The sequence below is a fragment of the Cervus canadensis genome, chromosome 3, assembly GCF_019320065.1.
Source record: "Cervus canadensis isolate Bull #8, Minnesota chromosome 3, ASM1932006v1, whole genome shotgun sequence".
NCBI classification, from domain to species: domain Eukaryota; kingdom Metazoa; phylum Chordata; class Mammalia; order Artiodactyla; family Cervidae; genus Cervus; species Cervus canadensis.
In genome coordinates, this window is record NC_057388.1 from 44,037,296 (window position 1) to 44,060,644 (window position 23,349).

The 23,349-nt window shown below is 46.8% G+C and overlaps 1 protein-coding gene across 7 annotated transcripts in view; it reads right to left on the minus strand.

Moving 5' to 3' along the window:
- Positions 1-23,349, minus strand: part of ATXN7L1 (ataxin 7 like 1) — a 253,029-nt gene that overhangs the window by 52,768 nt on the left and 176,912 nt on the right. The window contains exons 1-2 of one of the 7 annotated variants that reach the window (XM_043463022.1): positions 6,257-7,042; positions 5,343-5,459 (exon numbers count right to left, since the gene is read on the minus strand). The exons of 4 other annotated variants lie outside the window; for them this stretch is intronic. In XM_043463022.1, coding sequence (XP_043318957.1) covers positions 5,343-5,388 — 46 coding nt within the window. In that variant the 5' untranslated portion in view covers positions 5,389-5,459; positions 6,257-7,042. Of the gene's footprint in view, positions 1-4,821; positions 4,844-5,342; positions 5,460-6,256; positions 7,043-15,144; positions 17,974-23,349 lie in introns of those variants that run through there. 2 more of the 7 variants (XM_043463024.1, XM_043463023.1) reach the window with 2 other exon arrangements.

Sequence of the window (23,349 nt, forward strand, 5' to 3'; positions counted from 1 at the left end):
CAAACCAATCTATTGTGCTGAGGCTGACTATGAGTACCAGTTACCTACCGAAGTGAAAACAGGAAATCACTGTCAAGACACTCATGCAGAATTAAGTGTCCACTACATCAATAACAGTCTCAGCGGCTGATGCTGGACCAACCTCTGCTCTTACCCTTTTTGTCCTTTGACCAAAAATAATAATAACTTACTAAGGTTTTTCCATGTGCCAATGGAAAGAATTATATGAAAGAAGAACTCTATGAAACACTTGGATTCTCTTATAGTATTGAGTTCTTACAACACTCTGAGAGATGTACAATTATTATACCAGTTCTATAGAAGAAGAAACTGAGATCAGAGAGACCAGCTGACTGAGTTCATGGAGCTAGGAAACATTACACCTGGGGATGTCTTCAGAGGCTGGCCTCTGTCACCTTGAGTCCTGGTAGATGCTGCAGTGGGCAGGGAGCACCTGCAGGGCTGCTGGACACACCTCTCCTCCCCAGTGCATGTGGGCATTTCAGCAGGGCACCTGACTGCCCCGGAGGTGGGGGGGGTGAACACCTAATTGGCAGCTTTTAAGGTATCAGCCAGCACAGCCTGAGACCTCAACCCCAAAGAGTTGGGGACCCTGGGACCAAGGAAATAAAAAACCAAATCCTTTTACTGTTTTGCATTTCCATCACAGGAAATTCGGAGCCCTGTCTCTGTCACCGACTGTTCTAAGACCACCTGCTTCACTATATGGTTAGGTGCCACCATCCAGGTGCCATCCCAGAGACCAGATGAGCAGGGGGCTGGCAGACACTATGTGAGGAGTCCTGGTGTCTCCACAATTCTCTCCCTGTACTCTCCACTGGGAAAAGTCTACCAGGTTCTCAGGCGATTCTACTTCAGTAAAAATTCTAAACCCTCCCCTCCCCCAGGCTTATTCACTGAGATATTTTTATACTCAGAGCATCAATGTCCTGCATTTAAAACCTTAGCACAGACGCCTCATGAATGGCCAAGCCAGCTGCCAACACCTAGTGTGGTTCCCTGTATCAGTTTTAGAAAGAACTCATTGGGAACTTTCCAATATGGTGTTTAAGGGATCAATTCCCCCTAGGCCCCCAACAGAGTGTGCGCACACACCACAGTCACTTGTGGCCCGACACGCCTGTGTACGGTCCCTTGGTCTGAGGCCAGCTCCTGGCTTGCTCCTCGGACAGTGCCGGGTCCCTCTCGGCCCCCACGTCTGAGAGCAGGTGTTTGGCAAATTATTTGCTGGGTTCTATTTTCTCAAGGGATTCTATCTGCTTTAGTAGCTGGAGTCAGGATGCTTTCCATAAAAGCCACCTCTAAACTTCCAAAAGTAAACTGAAGCTGGAGCGTGAGGGGCAGAGCCGACTTCAGCCGGGGGAATCAGCAGGAACCACCTAGCTGTATTCTGTGACCACTCGGTGAGGCGACAGGGCAGGTATTCCCCCAGTTTACAGCTGTGGACACTGAGGCAGGCTGCATTTGGGAAACCCGTCGGAAGTCTATGAAGACTCAGAAGTGGACAGCAGGGTGTCAACATGTGAGCTTGTGGTCTCATTTGCCACAGTTGTAGCAGGGCACTAAATATAGTGTGCCAGGGTGGTTAGAAGGGGGATATTGAATCAGCCTTCCTCAGTGGGGAGGAAATGAAGACACAGGAAAGTCAAGTGACGAGGCAGGCGGAAAGTGGCAGACAGAACCGTGCCAAGCAGCTGTGCCGTGAGTGCTTGTGAGCTGCCCGGGAGCCCCGTCCATCCTCAGGTCGAGGCAGGGGGCGGGGGCAGGCTCTTTAAAAAGCTGTCAGGGCCTGCGTGGCTGGGAGGTGTTCCTTCAAGCGGGGGTGCCTGTCACCAGTTCACCAGTTAGCTTAGACTAGATCTTCTTTACCTCTCTTCACCTGCTACCCAGCCAGGCAATGCGCATCAGTTGGGGCACTTTGACAAAAGGCATTGTGGGCCAGGGCCTACACTGCTCACATCAGCCCAACTCTCAAATCCCCTTAAAGGGCTGCATTTGTTTCTCGGCCATCTGGTTCCCCTGTGCCCATTCACTCAGTTAGGAAGAGGAGCAGTGCTTTGGGGTGCCTACCCTGTGTCAGGCACTGAGCAAGCTGCTTTTACATCTACAAGTTCATGTATAATCTACTCAACAACCCCTCAAAGTGGATACTGTTAGCCTCCTTATTACAGATAGGGAAATTAAAGCTTAATGAGATTATGAAACAAGACCAAGGTCACACTGACCTTGGTAGTTGGAAGGAGAGCCCAGGCCTGCCTAGCCCCAGAACCAATGCCTTTTGTACCTCTGGGATGCCCTCTCTTCTCCGCACTTAAGCCATCCAACCTCTCGGAAGAGTCTTGACAAAGCATCTCCCATTTTTCAGAGCTGGCCTGGCATACAACACTGAAGTCAGAAATAATTTGGGATGCTTTTTACCTCTCCCTCTCAGTAGCATCTCTCTTTCACCTCACCTCTATTAGTTATGTATACTCAGGTGTACATTTCTGGCATCAAGCACTGCTGGGTAGGATTTGGGGAGTCCCAGGGACTTTCCAGAGCCCTGAAGTATTTCCATCAGCCACCAAGGATACGCTCACTAGACACTTAGCCAAGCTGAAAGAGAAACCCCCACCACCACCGCCCCCAGCAGTGTAGACCAGTGGGGGAACAAACACATGTACACACCGCTGGGGGTACTTTCAAGGGACGACAGTTCTCTCGAGAGCAACCTCGTGCTGACGACAGCAGTTAAAAAGCATTCACAGCATCTGATCTGGTAACCTGGTAATTTAAGTCTGGAAAATAGACCTCAAGGAAATATCCTCCCCCAAGAAAAGTTCAAAGATAGTCTCAGTAGCACTGTTTAGAACAGTAAAAAAAAAAAAAATACCACAATCTACCGGATCTATGATAAAATAACTGAAAAGGACAGGTATGAGGGTTATCTCAACCTAAGGAAATGTGTGAGACAGTATTACCCAAATTCACAAGAAAATAAAAAATATCACCAATATCTGCAAACACTAAACATTACTTTATAAAAACAAGAAACATTTTATATATATATATATATATATATAGAGAGAGAGAGAGAGAGAGAGAGAGACAGATGAAAAGTGAAAGTGAAAGTCTCTCAGTTGTGTCTGGCTCTGTGACCCCATGGGCCACACAGTCATGGAATTCTCCAGGCCAGAATACTGGAGTGGGTAGCCTTTCCCTTCTCCAGGGTATCTTCCCAACCCAGGGACTGAACTCAGGTCTCCTGCATTGCAGGTGGATTCTTTACCAGCTGAGCCACCAGGGAAACCCAAGAATACTGGAGTGGGTAGCCTATCCCTTCTCCAGGGCATCTTCCCAACCCAGGAATAGAACCAGGGTGTCCTGCATTGCAGGCAGGTTCTTTATCAGCTGAACTAGGAGGGAAGCAGTGGAATATAAACAGATATGTATCCATATATCTGTTACTATATATACAGATACATAACATAGATAGATGAGAAAAAAAGGGAAGATATAGGATGGCTCTGATTTTGTTAAGCTTGTTTTTTAAATCCACACAAGAAAAAAAAACACACACAACAACAACAAACACTAATACATTCTTAACCAGAGAGGCCAAAAGGGGAGAAAACAGCTGCAAATTCAACAGGAGGAAGGAGAGAAAAGCATATGTTAAAGTCACACCTCATTTGTTCACTCATTCATTCACTCATTTTTTTTTTTTTTCCTAGCATCTCTTTGGCACTGAAATACAATGGTAGTGATAAGACAGACACTGCCACGGCCCGAGGGTTCCCTCAGGAAGAGGAGACAATCTCCAGATCCAGGCTGACCACCACCTGGTCATCCTGAGAGTAGCGAACAGGGTTCCCACGGGAGGCGGGCTGAAGAACTTAAGGCCAGTGTATACCCATCTGCCCCTGGGGACAGAGCTGTCATCCTCACCTTTTACTGCCCCAGCTGCTCCCATGTGTCCAGAGCCAATACAGTAGTGGAGGGGTTGACAAGAAGTCCCACCGGTATGGTATTCACTCCTCCATCAGGGTGATCTCTGCCCCATCCACCAACATACCCACTTTGCAAGTCACATGAGGGTAACAGTGCCACCACAGCTCAGGGGAAAACTAGGGGCTTCCAGCTTTGTGATAAGCTGTTGGATTCTCCCTTAAGATGGCGCAACTGATATCATCCCTGCCCCAGGGACACCAAGGGGATAGGAGCGGCAGGCAGCCGGACACTGGGCAAAGCTGGGGTATCTCTGGCGGGAAGACCCAAGGACAGGGGGATTCCCAATGTCTAAGATACCTCAGCAGCTGGGCTGAATCTTCCCAAGACTGTCTTGAGGCAACGTCAGTGGCCTTTACCCAGGTGCCCTGGCTAAGCACACTGAAAGCCCTGGCCCCGATCTCAGGCATGCGTGGTCCATGCCTCAAGGAAGGGCCGGAGGATCCCAAGGTGAGAGGCTGGCCAAGTGCCTAGGCCACCATCCACCTGAGACCGCTCAGTGCCACCCAGACCTCCTCTTCTTGGGAGAGCAAGGCCAGGGCCCCCAAACCTGTATTTTAAAAAAGATTCCAAGGTGATTCTCTTATTCTGCACAAGCTTCGGGAGTCATTGGAAATGTGGACCAAACACTGCTGTCTTTGGAATCAGAAAGATCTGGGCTCAAATCCCAGCTCTGTCACTCATTAGCTGTGACTCGGGCAAAGAACTTAACCCCCTGGGCCCCAGTTTCCCTACCTATACAATGGGGACAATAATGCCCATGTCATACGGTTATGACAGGGCAGGTGCCCCAGAGCACCTTGAGGGCCCCACCTGAGCACATGCCCCATGTTGTAACTGCTGGTTCACTGGTCCAGGAGTCCTGTCACTGGATGCATCAAGGGCAGGTGTCTTGTGCCCTCTCTTGTCCCTGGCATTCAGCCCAGGGACTGGCCCCGATATGCACTGCATTTGCTGTTGAAGAAATGAGCCTGTAAGGATTGATAATACATGGAAGGTGGTTGCCCTGGTGACAACTCACAGTAGGAACTTCATACGAATCCCCTAATACCTGGAAATGAAGACTTAAAAAAAAACATACAAGAAGTAGGTTTCCTAGGAGAGCAGTTCTCCACCTTCTCCCTGCCCCCTGAATTAAAACTATTCCGTTTATAAGAATGCTCTGGGGGCACACTGTTTAAAAACACAGGCTGAATAAGGAGAGGCCAGGGCTGCTTGATTCCTATCTGTACCAACCACCTTCAGTTTCAAGAGTGCAGGCCACAGTCTCTACAACAGAAGGTGCAAAGTCCCAACTCACTGCTAAGCCCGCGGCGTCACTCAGAACCACTCACCCACAGGCTGTCGTGGTCCTGCAGCAGCCACTAATAACGGAACCATTTCTCTTCTCCTTGGAGTGGCAGTTGGCAGTGGCAAACAGGAAGTTGTCTTGCACAGGGTGTGGCTTTGCCCTGTCAACGTACGCGCGCAGAGACACCGCTTGTTTCTCCCCCCTCCAGCCCTTTTCTGTTTCCCTCTGCTCCCCTTTTTTTTGAAGGAGCAGAAGGTCTGAATTATTTCAGTGAAAAGTGTGTTTGGTTTTTTTTTTTACATGATTTAAGATCAAACATCATCACCATACAAACAAAACCCAAGGGTAGAAAGGAGTCTAAAACACAGCAAGGGTCTATTTCACTATCATGAGCCACTTGCTTGTGGCACTGAGTTAGTCCCTGGCTATGCACGAGGGGGCAGGAGCCCTCCCTTGGTTTTCCTGGGCACACGGGAAACCAGACCCGCTAGAAACCAGGCCAGGTGTGTTGCCAACCATGCTCGGGCACCGGCCAGTCCGCCAGCGAGCCGGCCGCCAATATGGACTCAGGGCCTGCTGTGCACACACACTGAACCCAGGACCGTCCACGAATAGCAAAGAAGGAAAAACACAGGCCGCCAGTTTCCAGCAATTTTTAACGTGGAGTGAGAGAGACCCGAAACATTTCTTAACACCGTTTGCATATAAAAATAAGTGGTGTTTTACCAAGAAAAATCAGTGGCAGGTAGATAAATGTATCATGTGTGGTTGGAGCTGCACATAAATGCAGACAAGTGGGGGTGATGGACTGGTAAGGTTCAGTGTCACTGCTTCCTGGGGCTAGGAGAGGTGTACTAGAAAATTTTCCACTCTATTCCTCCCCAGGCCCCGAGGCTGGCGCCTCCAGAAGGCCTGTCCAAAATAGACTGGTCCCCAACCCAGCCTCCTACTCCTGACCTCTTTCTCAGGCAGCTCCTCTCCCCACTCCATGCCTCAGCCCTGTCCCAGCGCCAGCCCGCAGCCCAGGAGCACCGTCTAAGCTCAACCTCGGACTTGCTAAATGGATCGCAGGCTGACAGCACGCTCCGCCCGCTGTGACCTGGGCCCGGCCCCATGCCATCCTGTGTGGCAAGTGTGCCCTGCGCTCACACTTACACATCCAGGGGAGACAGCCTGGCCATTTGGGTAAGGAGGCTGAGCCACTGACACGCTGGGCAGTGCGACTGTGGGAGCTGTTTCCTGCCTCCTGGCTGAGGGCCCTGGCCAGTCAGAACGCACGACTTCCCCTTTAAGAGAGCACGCCCAGATGCGATTAGGGAAAGGCAGAAAGAAAAGCCCGGAATGGCCAGGGTTGTATCCTGAATTTGGCAGATGAACTTGGGTTTGCCTGAGCAGCACACACAGGAGGTGTGGTCGGAGGAGGCAGCGTCCTCAGAGGAGGATCGGAGCAGCCACTGGGTGGGAAGGGCCGGGTCCCTCCTGCAGCTCCACTGCACGATGGCCCCTGCAGGTTGCGTGGGCCCCTGGCCTGGCCTGGTCCCGCGCCTGCAGGAACCTCAGGCCTTTCCGCTCTCCTTTCCCTCAGGGCCTGTCTGTCCTCACGGGCAGAGTCCACTGCAATACCCAGCACTATGCTTTGGAGAGACGTCATTATAAAGATCGGAAAATACTTCTGTATTTTTGTCCAAAAACACTTTTGGACATTTTTACTGTGAATTCAAGTGGAGAGTTTTTATTCATTCTTTATATTTAGAAAGTTTATTCCTTGATCTTGGCAGGAGACAGTGGATTTGGGAGACAGGGGAAGGGGATGTCTAAAAAAGACAATGGATCCCCGAATGTTACATGTTGTATGATTCCATTGATACAAAATACCCAGCATAGGTAAATCCATAGAGACAGAAAGCATATTAGTGATTGCCAGGGGCTGCGGAAGCAGGGAGCGGGGAGTGATTGCTTAAGGGATACAGGGTCTCCTTTAGGGGTGGTAAAAACATTTTGAAGTCAGGTAGAGGTGATGGATGCACAACACTGAACCACTCAACCACAATTCAGGGCTTTAAGATGATTAACTTTGTTATGTGAATTTTACCTCCATTAAAAAAGAAAAAGAGCAGTATAGTGTTTTAGGTATCTTTATCTTCTACTAGGATCTCTCCTGTGTTGCTTGCAACATTTCTTTGTAAAACTTGCCTATTAATCTTAAGTTAACCCTGGCACAAGAGTATACCCCTTTTAGCAAGAAGTAAAAACAAACCTTTAAGACACAAAAGCTTTCCAAGATGCAGAAGTATGCCTCTACTAGAGAATTTCAGACTGTGGGAAGACAGCATCATCTCAGACACATAAGCTGGGTAGAGCTGACTTGGCCTTTGTAAGGCCACCTCAGGTTGGGACTGTCTCCAGCGGCTTGACCATAAAACCAAAGCCAGAGAGAGAGAGTCTCCCATAGGAGAATTATTGTAGGAGAACATGATTTTGGGTCTCTAACTTTAGGCTTCCTTTTCTCCTCTTGCAGAGTTTCTTCCCAGAATATAGGAAAACCTGCTTCTGGCTGGAGAGGGCTGTGCTGCTTGAGGAGGCGGGACTGGCTTCTATAATTCCATTTCTTTGGTATGGAGCCAGTGGGAATCAGGGAGTGTGGTCTGACCACCCACCTAACCCAGCCCCACTGGAGGGGGCTGGAGACAGGCTGCTCCCAAGAGTAACCCTGTGAGCCTTGTCCTCCAGACCCTAGGCCAGTGGGTCAAGGGCTCACAGGCACACTCCCCCCACTCAGGGGACTGTCAGGAGGAGGCCTGCTAGATGTTGCAATACCCAGAAGAAACACAGATGAAAGGGTAGGCCCCATGGCCTGGGAGCCTGAGTCTTTCCAGAAACATCTGTGAATAACTTTCCTACGGTCTGCTGAGAGTTCCAGGAAGACCTGGAGGACAGAGATGTCACAGCTTCCATGGGGCTGCTCTCTCCCAGAACCCTCTGCTCCTTCTGGCATACTTTCCCTGCCTCTCTCATCCTGTTCTCTCTCCTCATCTCAGGTACCAGGTAATAAGTAGGTGGCCTAGCTTTTCAGGAAACAGATAAGATGGGGACTTCCCTGGTCGTTCAGTTGCTAAGACTCCAAACTCCCAAGGCAGGGAGCTTGGGCTTGATCCCTGGTAAGGGAACTAAATCCCACATGCCCCAGCTAAGAGTTCACACGCACCAACTAAATATTCCACATGTCACAACTAAAAGGACCTGCATACTGCAAACAAGATCGACAATCCCATGTGTGGCAACTCTGGCACAGCCACAGAAATAAACAAATACACTTTTAAAAAAGAAAAAGAAGATGGGGACTTCCCTGGCAATAAAGCAGTTAAGACTGTCCTTCCACTGCAGGGGGTGCAGGTTCAATCCCTGGTTGGGGAACTAAGATCCTGCATGCCAAGTAGGGAGGCCAAAAAAGGAAAAAAGAAGATGCAACATATATACTACTCTGGCACCTGAGGAGCAGCAAGTTTAGAACCTTAATTCTAAACACACAAACAGGAAGGCTGGGCTTCTCTGGTGGTTCAGTGGGAAAGAATCTGACTGCCAATACAAGAGACACGGGTTTGATCCCTGATCTGAGAAGGTCCCACATGCTGAGAAGCCCGTGCGCCACAACTATTGAGCCTGTGTTCTAGAGCCCATATTCATCAACAAAGGAAGCCACCGCAGTGGGAAGCCCATGCATCATGCCTAGCGAGTAGTCCTTGCTTGCTGCAACTAGAGAAAAGCCCTCACAGCAACAAAGGCCCGGCACAGCTGAAAATAAAAAATAAAATGTTATATATATAAACAAGCAGGCTCAGCCCAGTTTAAAAATGGGCAAGGGATCTGAACACACATTTTTCCAAAGAAGATACACATACGGTCAATAATCACATGAAAAGATGATCAACATCATTAGTCATCAGGGAAATTCAAATCAAAACCACAATGAGATACCACTTCACACATACTAGAATGACTATGTATATAAAAACAACAACCAAAAAACCCCAAAACAGAAAATAACAAGCGTTGGTGAGGATGTGGAGAAATTGGAACCACTGGGCACAATCTGTGGGAACGTAAAATGGTACAGCCTCTATGGAAAACAGTGTGGTGATTCCTCAAAAAGTTGAACATGGAATCACCATACGATTCAGGAATTCTTCTCCTAGAGTACAAACCCAGAAGAAATGAAACCAGGTACTCAAACAAATTCCTGTATGTGAAGGCTCATTGCAGCACTATTAGCAAGAGCCGAATGGATCAAACAACCTAAATGTCTATCAGTGGATGAATAAATAAATTGCGGTATATACATAATCAGTTTAGTTCAGTTGCTCAGTTGTGTCCGACTCTTTGTGACCCCATGGACTGCAGCATGCAGGCTTCCCTGTCCATCACAAACTCCCGGAGCTTATTCAAACTCATGTCTATCAAGTCAGTGATGCCATCCAACCATCTCATCCTCTGTTGTCCCCTTCTTCCACCTTCAATCTTTCCCAGCATCAGGGTCTTTTCAAATGAGTCAGTTCTTCGCATCAGGTGGGCAAAGTATTGGAGTTTCAGCTTCAGCATCAGTCCTTCCAATGTACATTAAAAGACTGATTTCCTTTACGATGGACTGGTTGGATCTCCTTGCTGTCCAAGGGACTCTCAAGAGTCTTCTCCAACACCACAATTCAAAAGCATCAATTCTTCGGTGCTCAGTTTTCTTTATAGTCCAACTCTCACATCTATACATGACTACTGGAAAAACCATAGCTTTGACTAGACGGACCTTTGTTGGCAAAGTTAACCTCTCTGCTTTTTAATATGCTGTCTAGATTGGTCATAACTTTTCTTCCAAGGAGCAAGCATCTTTCATGGCTGCAGTCACCATCTGCAGTGATTTTGGAGCCCCCAAAATAAAGTCTCTCACTGTTGAAGTGAAGTGAAGTGAAGTCGCTCAGTCGTGTCTGAATCTTTGCGACCACACGGACTGCAGCCCACCAGGCTCCTCTGTCCATGGGATTCTCCAGGCAAGAACACTGGAGTGGGTTGCCATTTCCTTCTCCAGGGGATCTTCCCGACCCAGGGATCGAACCCAGGTCTCCCACATTGCAGGCAGACGCTTTAACCTCTGAGCCACCATCTTACTGTTATTCAACCATAAAAAGAAATGAAGAACTGACACATGCTACCATATGAATGAACCCAGAAAACCCTATGCAAATGAAAGAAGCCAGGTACAGAGCTCATGTATTATATGCATTCTATTTATAGGAAATGTCTGGAATAGGCAAATCCACAGATGCAGAAAGCAAACTGGAGGTTGCCAGGGACTGAGGCGGGGGGCTAGGGAGTAGAATAACTGCTGAATGGGTGTGCAGTTTTACTCTGGAGTGATGAAACATTTGGAACCAGATAGAAGCTGTGGTTGCACAACATTGTAAATGTACTCAGTGCCACCAAACTGTTCACTTTAAAATGGTTAGTATTATGTTATATGGATTTCACCTCAGAAACAAAAAACCCCAAAGTTCTGCTGAAAGTAAGGGCCAAGACAATCTACACACAGAACAACCAGTTTCAGAATCACTGAGAGTTACCTTTAAAACTCTTCTTGGAATCACTTAAAGGAAGTAATTTTTAACTTAAGATAACTAAGGGGGCCAGTAGGATAGCAGATAGGCACTCACTCTAAGACAGACAATTCAGGTCCACAAGGAAGTGTTAATTTGTCTTAAACAATACCCAGTCCCCCCTTCCCCTACCAGGCATGATGCCCTTCTATTTACAGGTGGAAGGCTGAGGCACAGCTTCAGCCAACCCCCTCGTCCCTGACACAGCCATCATTTCCACCAAAGGGACTCGGGTCTTAGACCTTGACGTTGGGACATAGTCACAGACTCCCCCCACCCCCCACCTCCAGAGCAAGAAGAAACCCACAGGTAAACATTCTCTGCTTCCTCTGCTGGCCCCTTCCAGGGCTGGCGTCACCTCCTTGGAGTGGCAGCCATGGGGCTGCCCAGCCTGGCTTCTCCAGCACAGGCCCTGGGCTCTCCCAGACCAGGCAGCACCGCCGCTGGACAGTCTCCCCTCTGCCTGAATGTTAACACCTGAGTATTAATTCCATTTCTGTCCCATGGGGGTCACCCCAAACTAGTCCAATTCCCCTTCCCTGGACACTTTGCCAAATGCTTTGTTCCCTGAAATCTCCTTCTCCAGGCTAAATACTCTCAGACATCTTCTAAAATCATTTCTCACAAAAGGTCATTTTCACTCTTCTCCTGATCTCTGGGTCCTCTTTGGCTCCCACGTCCTTCCTAAACTGCCACTCAGAAGGGAGACCATTATAGGTGGGCAGCTCCCATCTGTCTGTTGTGTATATTGTTCTCCTGTTAAGTCCACCAGGCACTCAAGCTATATTTTTTATTTCTAACAGTCACATCACCCTTAAGTCTTATTTCACACTCTTCACTGCCAAGCTGCTTATCCACAGGTGTCCTTTAAAAATGTCATCTTGTTGGAGTCAGTCCACTGCTCTGACCTCTGGAGATCTTTCTGGACTCTGACTCATTAATGTAATTGTTCTTCCTCCTAAATCTCTCCAATTTTGAAAAATTGGATAATCCTGCCACTAAGACTATTCTTCTTCTAAATCCTCATTTATAACATGGAAGAGGAGGACAGGGCCAAGCGCGCAACATAATACATCCCTTGGGGTGACAGCAACCTGTGAACAGCACTCTAGAGGTGTGACTCTGCTGATCCATCTGCCACTCAGGGCAGGTATGTCACCTGGTCCACACATCTTCATCTTCATTGGTACAGATCCCACAGATGACTAACAAATGGGGCTAAAAACAGCCCTTCTGCTACCAGCAGTTGAAAGACTAAGTGTAGAGCTCTTATCAGAGCTTCACACAGTGAACAATCAAATATGCCTTTATAACTGACAAGAAATACAATAAAAGGAGAAAACCGGGTTTTCCAATTCCCAGACTGCCCTCCTTTTTGGCAACCAACTATAGACATTAGGCAGCTGAAACCAATACAAGGAGCACTGGCGTCCAAAAGCTGGAGTCTGAATACTGGCTCCCTCCTTCCAGAACCTCTGTGTTCTGAGGTTAAAAATATCTGCCCTTCAAGGCTATAGGGAGGAGTCCATGAGATGAGGCATGTAAAAGACGTTTAAAAGTTGAGTCAGGCTATGCAAACATAAAAGAAGAGTATTATGATTATTACTACTATAAATCTCTCCAAGATACCATTCCCACTGGCAGAAAGCTGCCGGTTAGGCCAAGGAAAAACCTATAGATGCACTCAGGCTGCCAGGAGGCAGGTCTTCCAGCACAGAACAGCTGAACTGCCATAAAGCACCTTCCTTTTCCCAAGGATGGTGGGATGTGAGGGTTTGGCCAATTCAAATGCAAAAGCCAAAGGGCGAGGATGGCTGGGAAACTTCTCAGTATTCACTGCCAACCTCTCCAACACAAACGCCTGTGGGTTCCCTTCAAGGTTCTTCATTCGCTCAGGCCATGAGATTATCTATACAGTAGGGAGGGGGCACCCATAATCACTGCAGGCTGAGAAGCACACAATCTGAGACACCTCCAACCTAAGGCCTTCAAAGGTAGGTTTCCAATTCCACTCCAGCCTGACAGACAGGAGGAGGAAATAGGGAGTATAACAGGGTCCCATCCATAAAGGCAGACTGGAATCAAATCAGAACAAAGAGTTTCTTAATCTCTGCATTGCAGCCAGTTCACCCAGTTCAGATGGGGCAGTGAATGAGAAGGTGGATGAAAGATGGATATGCGTGGGCTGGAGCTCTGGCTCCCCAGCTTCACCGTCCAGGCTAAGCCCACATCTTTATACTGGGACCAAAGGGCCTGACCTGTCCCTCTCCTGCTCAGTGGGGCTATCATGAGAAAGCACAGGGCATGCTCTAAACCGTAGAAGACGAATAGCAAGTCTCATCCTTATTCTCTGCCAGGTTCTGCTGCTGCTGCTGCTAAGTTGCTTCAGTCGTGTCCGACTCTCTGCAACCCTACAGACAGCAGCCCACCAGGCTTCACCGTCCCTGGGATTCTCCAGGCAAGAATACTGGAGTGGGTTGCCATTTCCTTCTGCAAAGCATGGAAGTGAAAAGTGAAAGTGAAGTCGCTCAGTCGTGTCCGACTCCCAGGGACCCCATGGACTGCAGCCCACCAGGCCCCTCCGTCCATGGGATTTTCCAGGCAAGAGTACTGGAGTGGGTTGCCATTGCCTTCTCCTGTCTGCCAGGTTAGAGGAGACCAAAAAACGACACAAAATACAAACAACCTCGCTTGTATATTGTTGTTGTTGTTATTCAGTCTCTTAAGGCATGTCTGACTCTTTGTGACCCCATGGACCACAGCACTCCAGGCTTTCCTGATCTCCACACTCTCCACAGTTTGCTCGGCTTCATGTCCACTGAGTAAGTGATGCTATCTAACCATCTCATCTTCTGCCGCCCCCTTCTCCTTTTGCCCTCAATCTTTCCCAGCACTGGGGTCTTTTCCAATGAGTCAGCTCTTCACACAGATGAGAGCAACATGGAGGAGAAAAAGAATCCCCTGATGGCAGCCCTGGGCAGTGAGAACCATGTCCCGTCTTGGCCTATGTCACAGTCACTACCTTGGAAATTTCCACTCCACCCGTCCATTTTCATTTCATGTGTAATTTGGCGATGCTGGGGGTGCGGAGCAGTGGGAGATTTGGACCTGTCTGAGAAGGACCCACGTACCTGGATCAGGACAGACTTCCTACTTAGAAGGCCTTTCACAAGGCCCAGATGTTTTCTCCCTCCCTTTTGATTTGTTTGGTTTAAAATATTTAACCAGAGGCACAATGAAGTGTCTCATTTGCCACGTTCTCCTGGACCATTAGACGGGGACTTCACACTCATTACGCTGATGGACATGCTACTTACCCATGCAAATTTTGGGAGCACAGACACCGAGATGGGAGGTGCTCAAGGTACACTCTCAGGAGCTAATTACACAGCCACTCGGTGGGCAAAGCAGAGCAATTTTTAGCCAACTGCTCTAGTAAATATTATGGGAAGCCCTTTCATAGAGTGCTAATGCTGCCTTAGTGATTTTGAACATGCCCAGCCTTAGTTCTCATTCAAACACTCACGCGGTCCCCAAAGACACTGCCACCGGGGCCAGAAAAATCAAACAGATCATGCATTAGCTGACATGCCGTCTTACTGTTCAATATTATTATTATCATTTTAGTACTATAAACCCCTGAGTACTACTGTCATTTAGGTGAGGACAAACTGGAAACTCACTTTCCAGCAGCTGACTTCCTCAGCCCCTCCCCCAGTCCCACCGCCCCGCTCTGGGCTGGCTGCACTGCTCCCCAGGGTTGGACAAAACAACCACCAGGAACCTATTTCGGACGTTTGAAACAATACCCAATCACTGCATCCACTCTCCCAGAGCGTCCCAGAGGAAATGGCATCATTACTTTCATTTTACTCCATTTGTGACCAACCAAAAGAAAACAACACATCCTAAGACAATTATCAGGGAATCTGATGTCGGCAGCTGGAGAGGACACTCCGGAATGTTATCAAGTGACCTCTCGGAGAAATTAATTTTCAAGAGCTAAAATAACCTTCTGCTGCACATGCCCGGCCGTTTCTCTAGCTGCAGAAACGGATTTCACTTTCCACAGTTAGAACAGAAAACTCTCAGGCATCCCCGTTTTTTCTTTTTTTTTCAAAAAAGTCTATAAATAACCCAGGATCAGCAAAATTTATGCAAAACATCCTGCTAGAAGAAGAAATGTAAACTAAAACCACTTACAGCGAGACTCGGGCTGCCAACTTAATCTGATTCTACGACGACTGTAAACACGTTGTACTTTTGGAACCTGAAGTGATCCATATTAGCAGATGTCATCACAGAAAAGAAAAAGAAAAAAAAAAAAAAAAAAGAAGACCCCCCTCCTCCCAAACTAAATAACAAAAGCCCGGCCCTCAAACAGAGCACCGTGATTGGGGGTCCAGTGTTCCGCACGTCCCAGGACCCAACGGCTGGCCGGCTGCAGTCAGTACCAGCTATCCGAGCTTGCACACGCCAACTGTTTTGACTACAGGCACTTGTTAAACACAGAGTTTCAGGTCCTACCAGTTGGACACCAGAAGTTCATAGAACTGACCCAGTGCCAAGAACAACAAGCCCAGAAAGCGAAACGGCTGCCTCGTGCGCCGTGTTTTTGTTAACTGTTTATGCAAGCCCCAGACCAATTGGGTAACAATTAAGAAGACAACCAAACTTAAATAACAAAAGCAGAAGATTACCACCTTGAAGGAAATGGAGATGTTTGGCAGATAAAGGACAGTTCAAAGGTGGGGTGGGTGGGGGGTTTACAGAGAGAATGGGGAGGAGGGGCAGGTGTCACATGACAAACTGCGGTTATTAGCAGAAGGAACTGGGTGCTTCCTTAAAGCATCTTTAACTTAGAGATTGACACAGAGATTCTGCAAATGCTGAGACCTTGGTACACATCTGGGGTGACTTATACAAGCACTGGAATTTGGACGTTGGCAAATCCCGAAGGAGAAAAAAGGGGTGTGCTGAGCGGAAGTTTTGAGACAGGGAACGGGACTTCCAAGTTCCCTGCCTGGTGCAGCAAGGCCACCGAGCCACAGAGGAAGCAAGTGACTGAGCCACGTAGGAAGTGAATGGAGGGACTGCATCCCTGGGCTGCTTCTCACCTGGTCCCGAGAAAGGCTTCCCTTTTCTCTTTGAGGTCAGGGTTGCTGGGGCCAACCTTCCTCCCTCATCCAGCCTGGAATCTGGATTCTCTTACAGGTGACAGTGAATAAAGTATTTTCATTTGGCAAGATAAAATAAAAAGGAATGCTTAAATCACATATTTAACAAAGTTTTTCATTTCTTTCCCAGAATGCATTAAGCCCTATCTCATTCTTACACCAACACAATTGACCAGGTCAAATTTTAGAATTATCTGAGGATTTGAGAAAAGTGAATTCCAAGATAATTGGGGTGCGAACGTAAGAATGAGAATTTTGAAATTGCTGAATGGATTCAAATCTAACCCCTGCCCCACCTTCTTCTTCATCTCTCTCTCATCTGCCTCTGAATTGAAGAATAAAATGTTGCCCCTTTCCCACTCCAGAGGTTTAGTGAAAACTAAAGAGTAGGTAGAAACAGGTTGTTTATAAAAACTATTTTAACCATGGGCTAGGTTCATGTTGATTCTGGAGAGTACATGTTGTTCCTCTGGTTCTAGGGATTTCCAGTGCAGTGGTGGAGGGTATGCACACCCACGTAACGGCTGACCCCTTCCTCCCAAAGGAACCCACATTTTCTTACAAACTACACAGACATATTTCACTGGGATCTGAAACACAGCAGTTGCCTGATGGATCAAGACAACAGCATAGGCAGCTTGGAGCCTCCCAGACAAAGGAAGGCCAAGGGGAGGAAGAGGTTGGGGGAGGGGAGGGGAGGGGAGGAGGGAAGGGGCTCCCTGGAGAGAAGGGTCAGGTGGGGCAATGTGAGGCTCACTACAGCAGCCGGCCCCAGATTGACAACTGACTTCTTAAAGCGATCCCAGAATTGTGAGATTGGCCTCTCACTTAGAACTCCAAGGTTTACTTGTCCTCTTCCTCACTCACTACAATTACAGGGCCAGTATGATTATCCCCATTTAACAAGGAGGAAAACGGAGGCTCAGAGAAACCTCGGTCTCAGCCCCATGAACAGTGGCTGTGCTGGTGTGGTGCTTTATTATCTGCAATTATTTTCATTTTCACAGACAAGTAACTGAGATTTCTGAAGAGGCTACAAATCATGTCCAAGGCCACAACTGCAAATCATCAACAACATCAGGTCTCCTAACTCCTAACCCAGTCCTCCTTGCTTGCCTCTATCACGTTCCAGAACACATAATGATAGAACTGAAAAGGCCAGTAAAGCTGTCTTATTAAAAAAGCACATCATCTTCCCTGATTTTCTCAAACTCCCATCTTCACGGTTTTTCAGTTCTTAGATTGCAACTCTCTAACAGGGAGGGTTCCTCTCCACACTGTGGGGAGAGCTCTGGAAGTCTGCATTCCAGAGCTACTATTTCAATGCAGAGCCACCACCTCCACCCAGTCTGCACTCTGTCCTCCTTTGATTTCATTAGCACACCCAGCTGCTAACCCCTGGCTCCTGACCTAATCCCAGTCTAAGCAGCCACCAGAGGCCAGAGCAGATGCCCCAGCAGGCCTGGCAAGCTGTACATGATGCCACCTGCATCTCCAAGGTGTGCTGTCTCGCATGCAGAAGGGATCTGCCTGCATCTCGTCTCCAACGTGTGTTTCAAGGTTACGCTTTTGCTAGGTTCTTTTGTTACAGAGGTTGATGGAAAAAATGGACCAAATGAAGGATCTCACTGTCATATTCCTTGTCTGTGCCAAGTGGACACACTCCCAGCTTGATAGGGGGTGACATTACTATCCTGTGATACATGTGAGTGGGTTCATTTGTAGGTTTGGGGCATTTTCTTTGAGAAGTTATAGTAATGAGTTTGCCACAGGGTTTGTAGGAGTGAATGGGGATGAATTTAAGCACTCAGGGCCACGAACAGAGACGCTGAACATCGACTGCAGAGGGGGAGAGGTCAGGAGGGGATGATTAGGAAGTCCTAGAACGTTTTGCTGCCACTTTGTGAATCTACCTCTCCCCCTTCTTTCTCTCTGAAAATGCAACCAGCAGGGAAGCTGTGTGCTATGGTGGACTTCATGTTGAATATCACTAAGGCAGTCAAGGTTGTGAAGTCTCATCAAATCCGCATGCTGGTGTTGGTGGGAGAAGCTCTACGGTTAGATGTGATGCACAGGTGGCACCTCCCACCAGTTTATTTGAGGTTGTTTTGGTAACCACAGGACATTTGCATCCATGCTGCCTGAGAAGCATATGGGGCCTGGGTAAATCAGAACAGTCTCAGCAGGAAAATTCACTGGCTTACATGACAGAAAGTGAGGAGAATATTTCCATGAACCTTGCAACTCCTCTGAGCACAGAGACCTTTTTTTTTTTTTTTAAACCCAAAAGTAGGACACAGGGTTTGACAAGCACTGGCATATTTAGGGAAGACAGGATAGGCTATTAAAAAGTAGAACTCCTGAAAATCTGAGGGGCATGGCCACTAAATCAGTAAAATTAGCAGAAGTGGGCTAATAGAGGGATGCAGAATTATTAGCATTAGTTTGTTGTAGCTGTTACTGGTGTGCTTAACAAAGGCAGTTCTATCACAGACCAGCCAAACAGTGCTCTGCTTACGGATACGGGGATTTTGGGAAGGCTGGTAAGGACAGTACATCCAGTTTGGAGGAGGACAGCAGTGAAGGAGACAAAGCTGAGGTCTGCTGCCCATGCTCTGGGCTTTCAGACCCCCTCCACTGAAGGGCACTGCATCAGAGTACACACACACAGAAGGAACCTGGGCAGGACCAAGTAAGGTCTTAAAAATATGGCCTGCATATGTGGCTAGGTTGCTAAGTTGCTTTAGTCGTGTCCAACTCTTTGTGACCCTGTGGACTGTATAGCCTACCAGGTTTCTCTGTCCATGGGGATTCTCCAGGCAAGAATACTGGAGTGGGTTGCCATGCCCTTCTCCAGGGGATCTTCCTGACCCAGGGATCCAACCCATATCCCTTATATCTCCTGCACTGGCAGGCAAGTTCTTTACCACTAGCACCACCTGGGAAGCTGCATATGTGGAGAGTGGGTCAAGAAAAAGACAGAGGCCTGAGCTGTCAGGAGAAACAGAGGAGCAAAGTTAGCATGGCAGTAACTTGTGGCTGCTGTCGGATGCAGGCCTGACTTAATTCCCTGATGCTGCCCTGCAGACTTCCAGGTCAGGACCTGTGGCTCAGCTGGACACTCTTCCCTTTTGCCCTGTTACCTGGGTTCACAGGGACTGGGCCAGCCTGCCTGATCATACCTGGACCTGGCTTTTGGCGTAACCCTTGGTAATGTGAACTCATGACCAGAGCTGCAGAGACAGGATTGCACATATGGGACCACAGACCCTAGATTCTTCAGAAGATAGTCAGTGTCAACCAACCTTAGCTGATACGACACCATAATTTGAAAAATGACTTTATACTGAAGGTCAGCCAATGTGGGTTGACTGCAGTCTGGACTACTAGACTTCACGTTCCTTGAGGACTTGTTCAGAGTCTTGCTTATCTTTGTAAGCCAATGTCCGGCCAGAGTATGGAAGTCTTGCTATGCCTTTTAATACAGGTTTTAAATGAATGAAGTTCCACTTAATGTGAACCACAGATAGATGAATACCTTATGAGATATACTTGAAGGTGAATATCTTTTTGTTAAGTATGTATGAAATTTGGTGTTCAATTAATTTTGTTTCCATTAATTAATTTTTTAAAAGTACAGTATTTCATTATTGTTTTTTTAGGTTTCTTCCCCCACCCCAAGTCAAATTTGGCATTTTTAAAAGTTGTATTATGGTTCAAGTTAGAGAGAAGGTAGAAAGGCTTTCCACTTAAGATTAAAAATACTAAATCTTCAAAAAATCATAGCTACTTTGTAATAGGAATCTTTCCAAAGGTCTTCATTCTCTTGTACTCTGTTCTCTTAAATGGTATATACTTTGAACATTATTTGATCTTTTTTTTTTAATAACTCAAGGTCACTGTTAAGGGCATTCATTTCTATACTTTGCTACAAAATGGTGATATCAGGGTCTACCATAGCTTTCAGACTTTTTGACCCTGATCCATCTCAAGAAATGAATTTTACATGGCAACAACCTAGATATGCACAAAAACTTCAAAGGTTGTAAGATTTATCTTTACTAAGTAAAAACCACTTGAATATTTTCTCTTCTCTTCTATGCCACGGTTTCAAATGTTGGTCAGGGATGGCCAAAGTGATCACCCCCACCATCACAAGAGGCACCTGCGGCATACAAACACTGAGAAAGTACACAGGGTTTCTGTCCCTACACAAAAAGGGCTTCAGCGTCCCCACTTGTAGCCTTTTTTTCTTTTTTGGCTGCACTGGGTCTTCATTGTGGTGCAAGGGCTTTTCTCTAGTTGTGGTGTTAGGGGGCTTCTTGAGTGGTGGCGTGTGGGTTTCTCTTGTTGCCATGGCACGTGGGAATCTTAGTTCCCCGACCACGGATGGAACCCGAGACCCCTGCACTGGCAGGTGGACCCTGAATCCACTGCACCACCAGGGCAGTCCCTGGCTTTTACTTTCCTCCTGCATCTGCTGTCACTTTTACTCAGTCAGGGCTTGCCTCCACAGTACTACTCACAGAGTTCTAATTTGCCAAACCTGGAAATCAGACCATCCAGCTGGCTTGTGTAAACAGTGTAAAGTGTTGCTCCATGAAAGCCTGAGGGGTGCCCCATGGATGCCTCATGGGCTGAGGTATTCTTATGTGCTGGAGTTCCTGGTGGGGCTCCCGGGAGTCTTGCCCAGTGGCAAGGTTCATGACACTGAGATGTTACTGGATTTGTTCACCCACATGTGAACATGAGTGTTTCTCCTTTGAAAGGAATATTCTGATCACTGGGCTTCAAGCTAGAAGGGCTATTAAATGACAGAGGCTCCCAGCAGTAATGTAGCTTTGGGAATGACCAGCTCTGGGCTCCAGTGTATGAGGAAGTAGTCCCTAGAGTAACTGACCCTACTTCAGGCAGTTTGTAACAGTGCAATATCTTGATCTCGACTCTGAAATGCCCTTTGCCCTGTAATTTACAGCTCCTCCCATACTACGCTTCAACTCTCAGGAGTCTTCCCACCTAAACCAAAGATGATACACTAACAGGTTTATGAACTGTCTCCTAGTGAAATTTTGAAGTAAGGTGCGTGTGTATGTGTGTGTAGATATCTTAAATTGATTTTAAATAATTATAGCAGAGGGGGTAGATACTGTGCCCCTAAAGAAACCTAGATAACAAGCAATCAGGCACTGGTTACATAAACTATTGGCACATCTATTCCATGGATGTTGGGAAGCTATAAAAATGATGATGTAGATCTATACTTACTGAAATATGTCCACAATAATTGCAGACAGAAAAAAAAGATATCAAGACAATGCCTACAATAGGATTCCACTTTTATTTTTTAAAATATAAAATATATGCAAAGAGGTACACATGTACAACACATATGTAAACACATACACATCGAAAAAAGATGGAACGTTTTACACGGAAATATTTACTTTTATTTCCTAAAATGTGGTGGTTTTTAAAATGTATCACTTTTATAATAAGAAAAAAGCATTTTCACTTTGAAAAAATAAAATTGTACATTATTATGCAAAAAAGTACTTCCGTTTGTGGCACTCACCCCATTTTCATCTTGTAAGTGACTGCTCCCCAGGGAACACTCACTATATCCATGTATGCATCCACAGGGTGGCACACTCAAGCTGAGGCACACTCACTTCTCATGAGTTATGACGTCTTTTCAAACTTTTAAAAGAGTCCTATTCATACATAAAAGGGTAAGTTGAATCTTTATTGGAGAATTCTTTACATTAATGCATATGAAGGCAAAGGAAGGGCTTATGGTTTTACTTTAAAGGGTCATGTTCTCTTCTCTGATGGAGTTAAGGGGAAATGTAAATGCTGAAACTAGTTACCTCCCTGGCAGATGCAGGCTACCAGGTCTATCCATTCTCCAGGAAGAAAAGGAAAGAACTGACACCATTTAGATTCTGAAGCTAATTTTCTTCCAAGACAGAGTCCATTCAAAACATAAACTGATGTTGGGTTTAAGGACAGGAACAATCCCTAATTTGTGTTCTCTCTACAAAGTGTATTCACATCCAAGGAATATCGCCCCCCAAAATGACTAGGAGGAAGGGCAAGCAAATGTACTATTCTCAAGTTGACAAATGAGGAAAATAAGATGTATCAAGGGGAGGCTTTCAAACTGTGATGCTGGAGAAGATTCTTGAGAGTCCCCTGGACTGCAAGGAGATGAAACCAGTCCATCCTAAAGGAGATCAACCCTGAACATTCATTGGAAGGACTGATGCTGAAGCTGAAGCTCCAATACTCTGGCCACCAGACGCAAAGAGCCAACTCACTGGAAAAGACCCTGATGCTGGGAAAGATTGAAGGCAGGAGGAGAAGGGGATGACAGAGAATGAGATGGTTGGATGACACCACCGACTCAATGGATATGAGCTTGAGCAAACTCCAGGAGATGGTGAAAGACAGGGAAGCCTGGTGTGCTGCAGTCCACAGGATTGTAGAGTAGACACAACATAGTGACTGAACAATAATCACAACACTACTAGAGAGAGGATTCAAACCATTCTCTTGGGTTTATTCTCCATGTTCTGTGCCATTGCATTCTTTCCAGAAGCAAAGTAACCATATACCTATTATCCTAACCGGACAACTCTGAAAGTGAAAAGAGGTGCATTTAAGCACAGGCTTCAGGGCATCTATGGACAAAGCTAACGGAGGTGATGGAATTCCAGTTGAGCTATTTCAAATCCTAAAAGATGATGCTGTGAAAGTGCTGCGCTCAATATGTCAACAAATTTGGAAAACTCAGCAGTGGCCAAAGGACTGGGAAAGTTCAGTTTTCATTCCAATCCCAAAGAAAGGCAATGCCAAAGAATGCTCAAACTACTGCACAATTGCACTCATCTCACATGCTAGTAAAGTGATGCTCAAAATTCTCCAAGCCAGGCTTCAGCAATATGTGAACAGTGAACTTCCAGATGTTCAAGCTGGTTTTAGAAAAGGCAGAGGAACCAGAGATCAAATTGCCAATATCTGCTGGATCATCGGAAAAGCAAGAGAGTTTCAGAAAAACATCTATTTCTGCTTTATTGACTATGCCAAAACCTTTGACTGTGTGGATCACAATAAGCTGTGGAAAATTCTTCAAGACATGGGAATACCAGACCACCTGACCTGCCTCTTGAGAAACCTGTATGCAGGTCAGGAAGCAACAGTTAGAACTGGACATGGAACAACAGACTGGTTC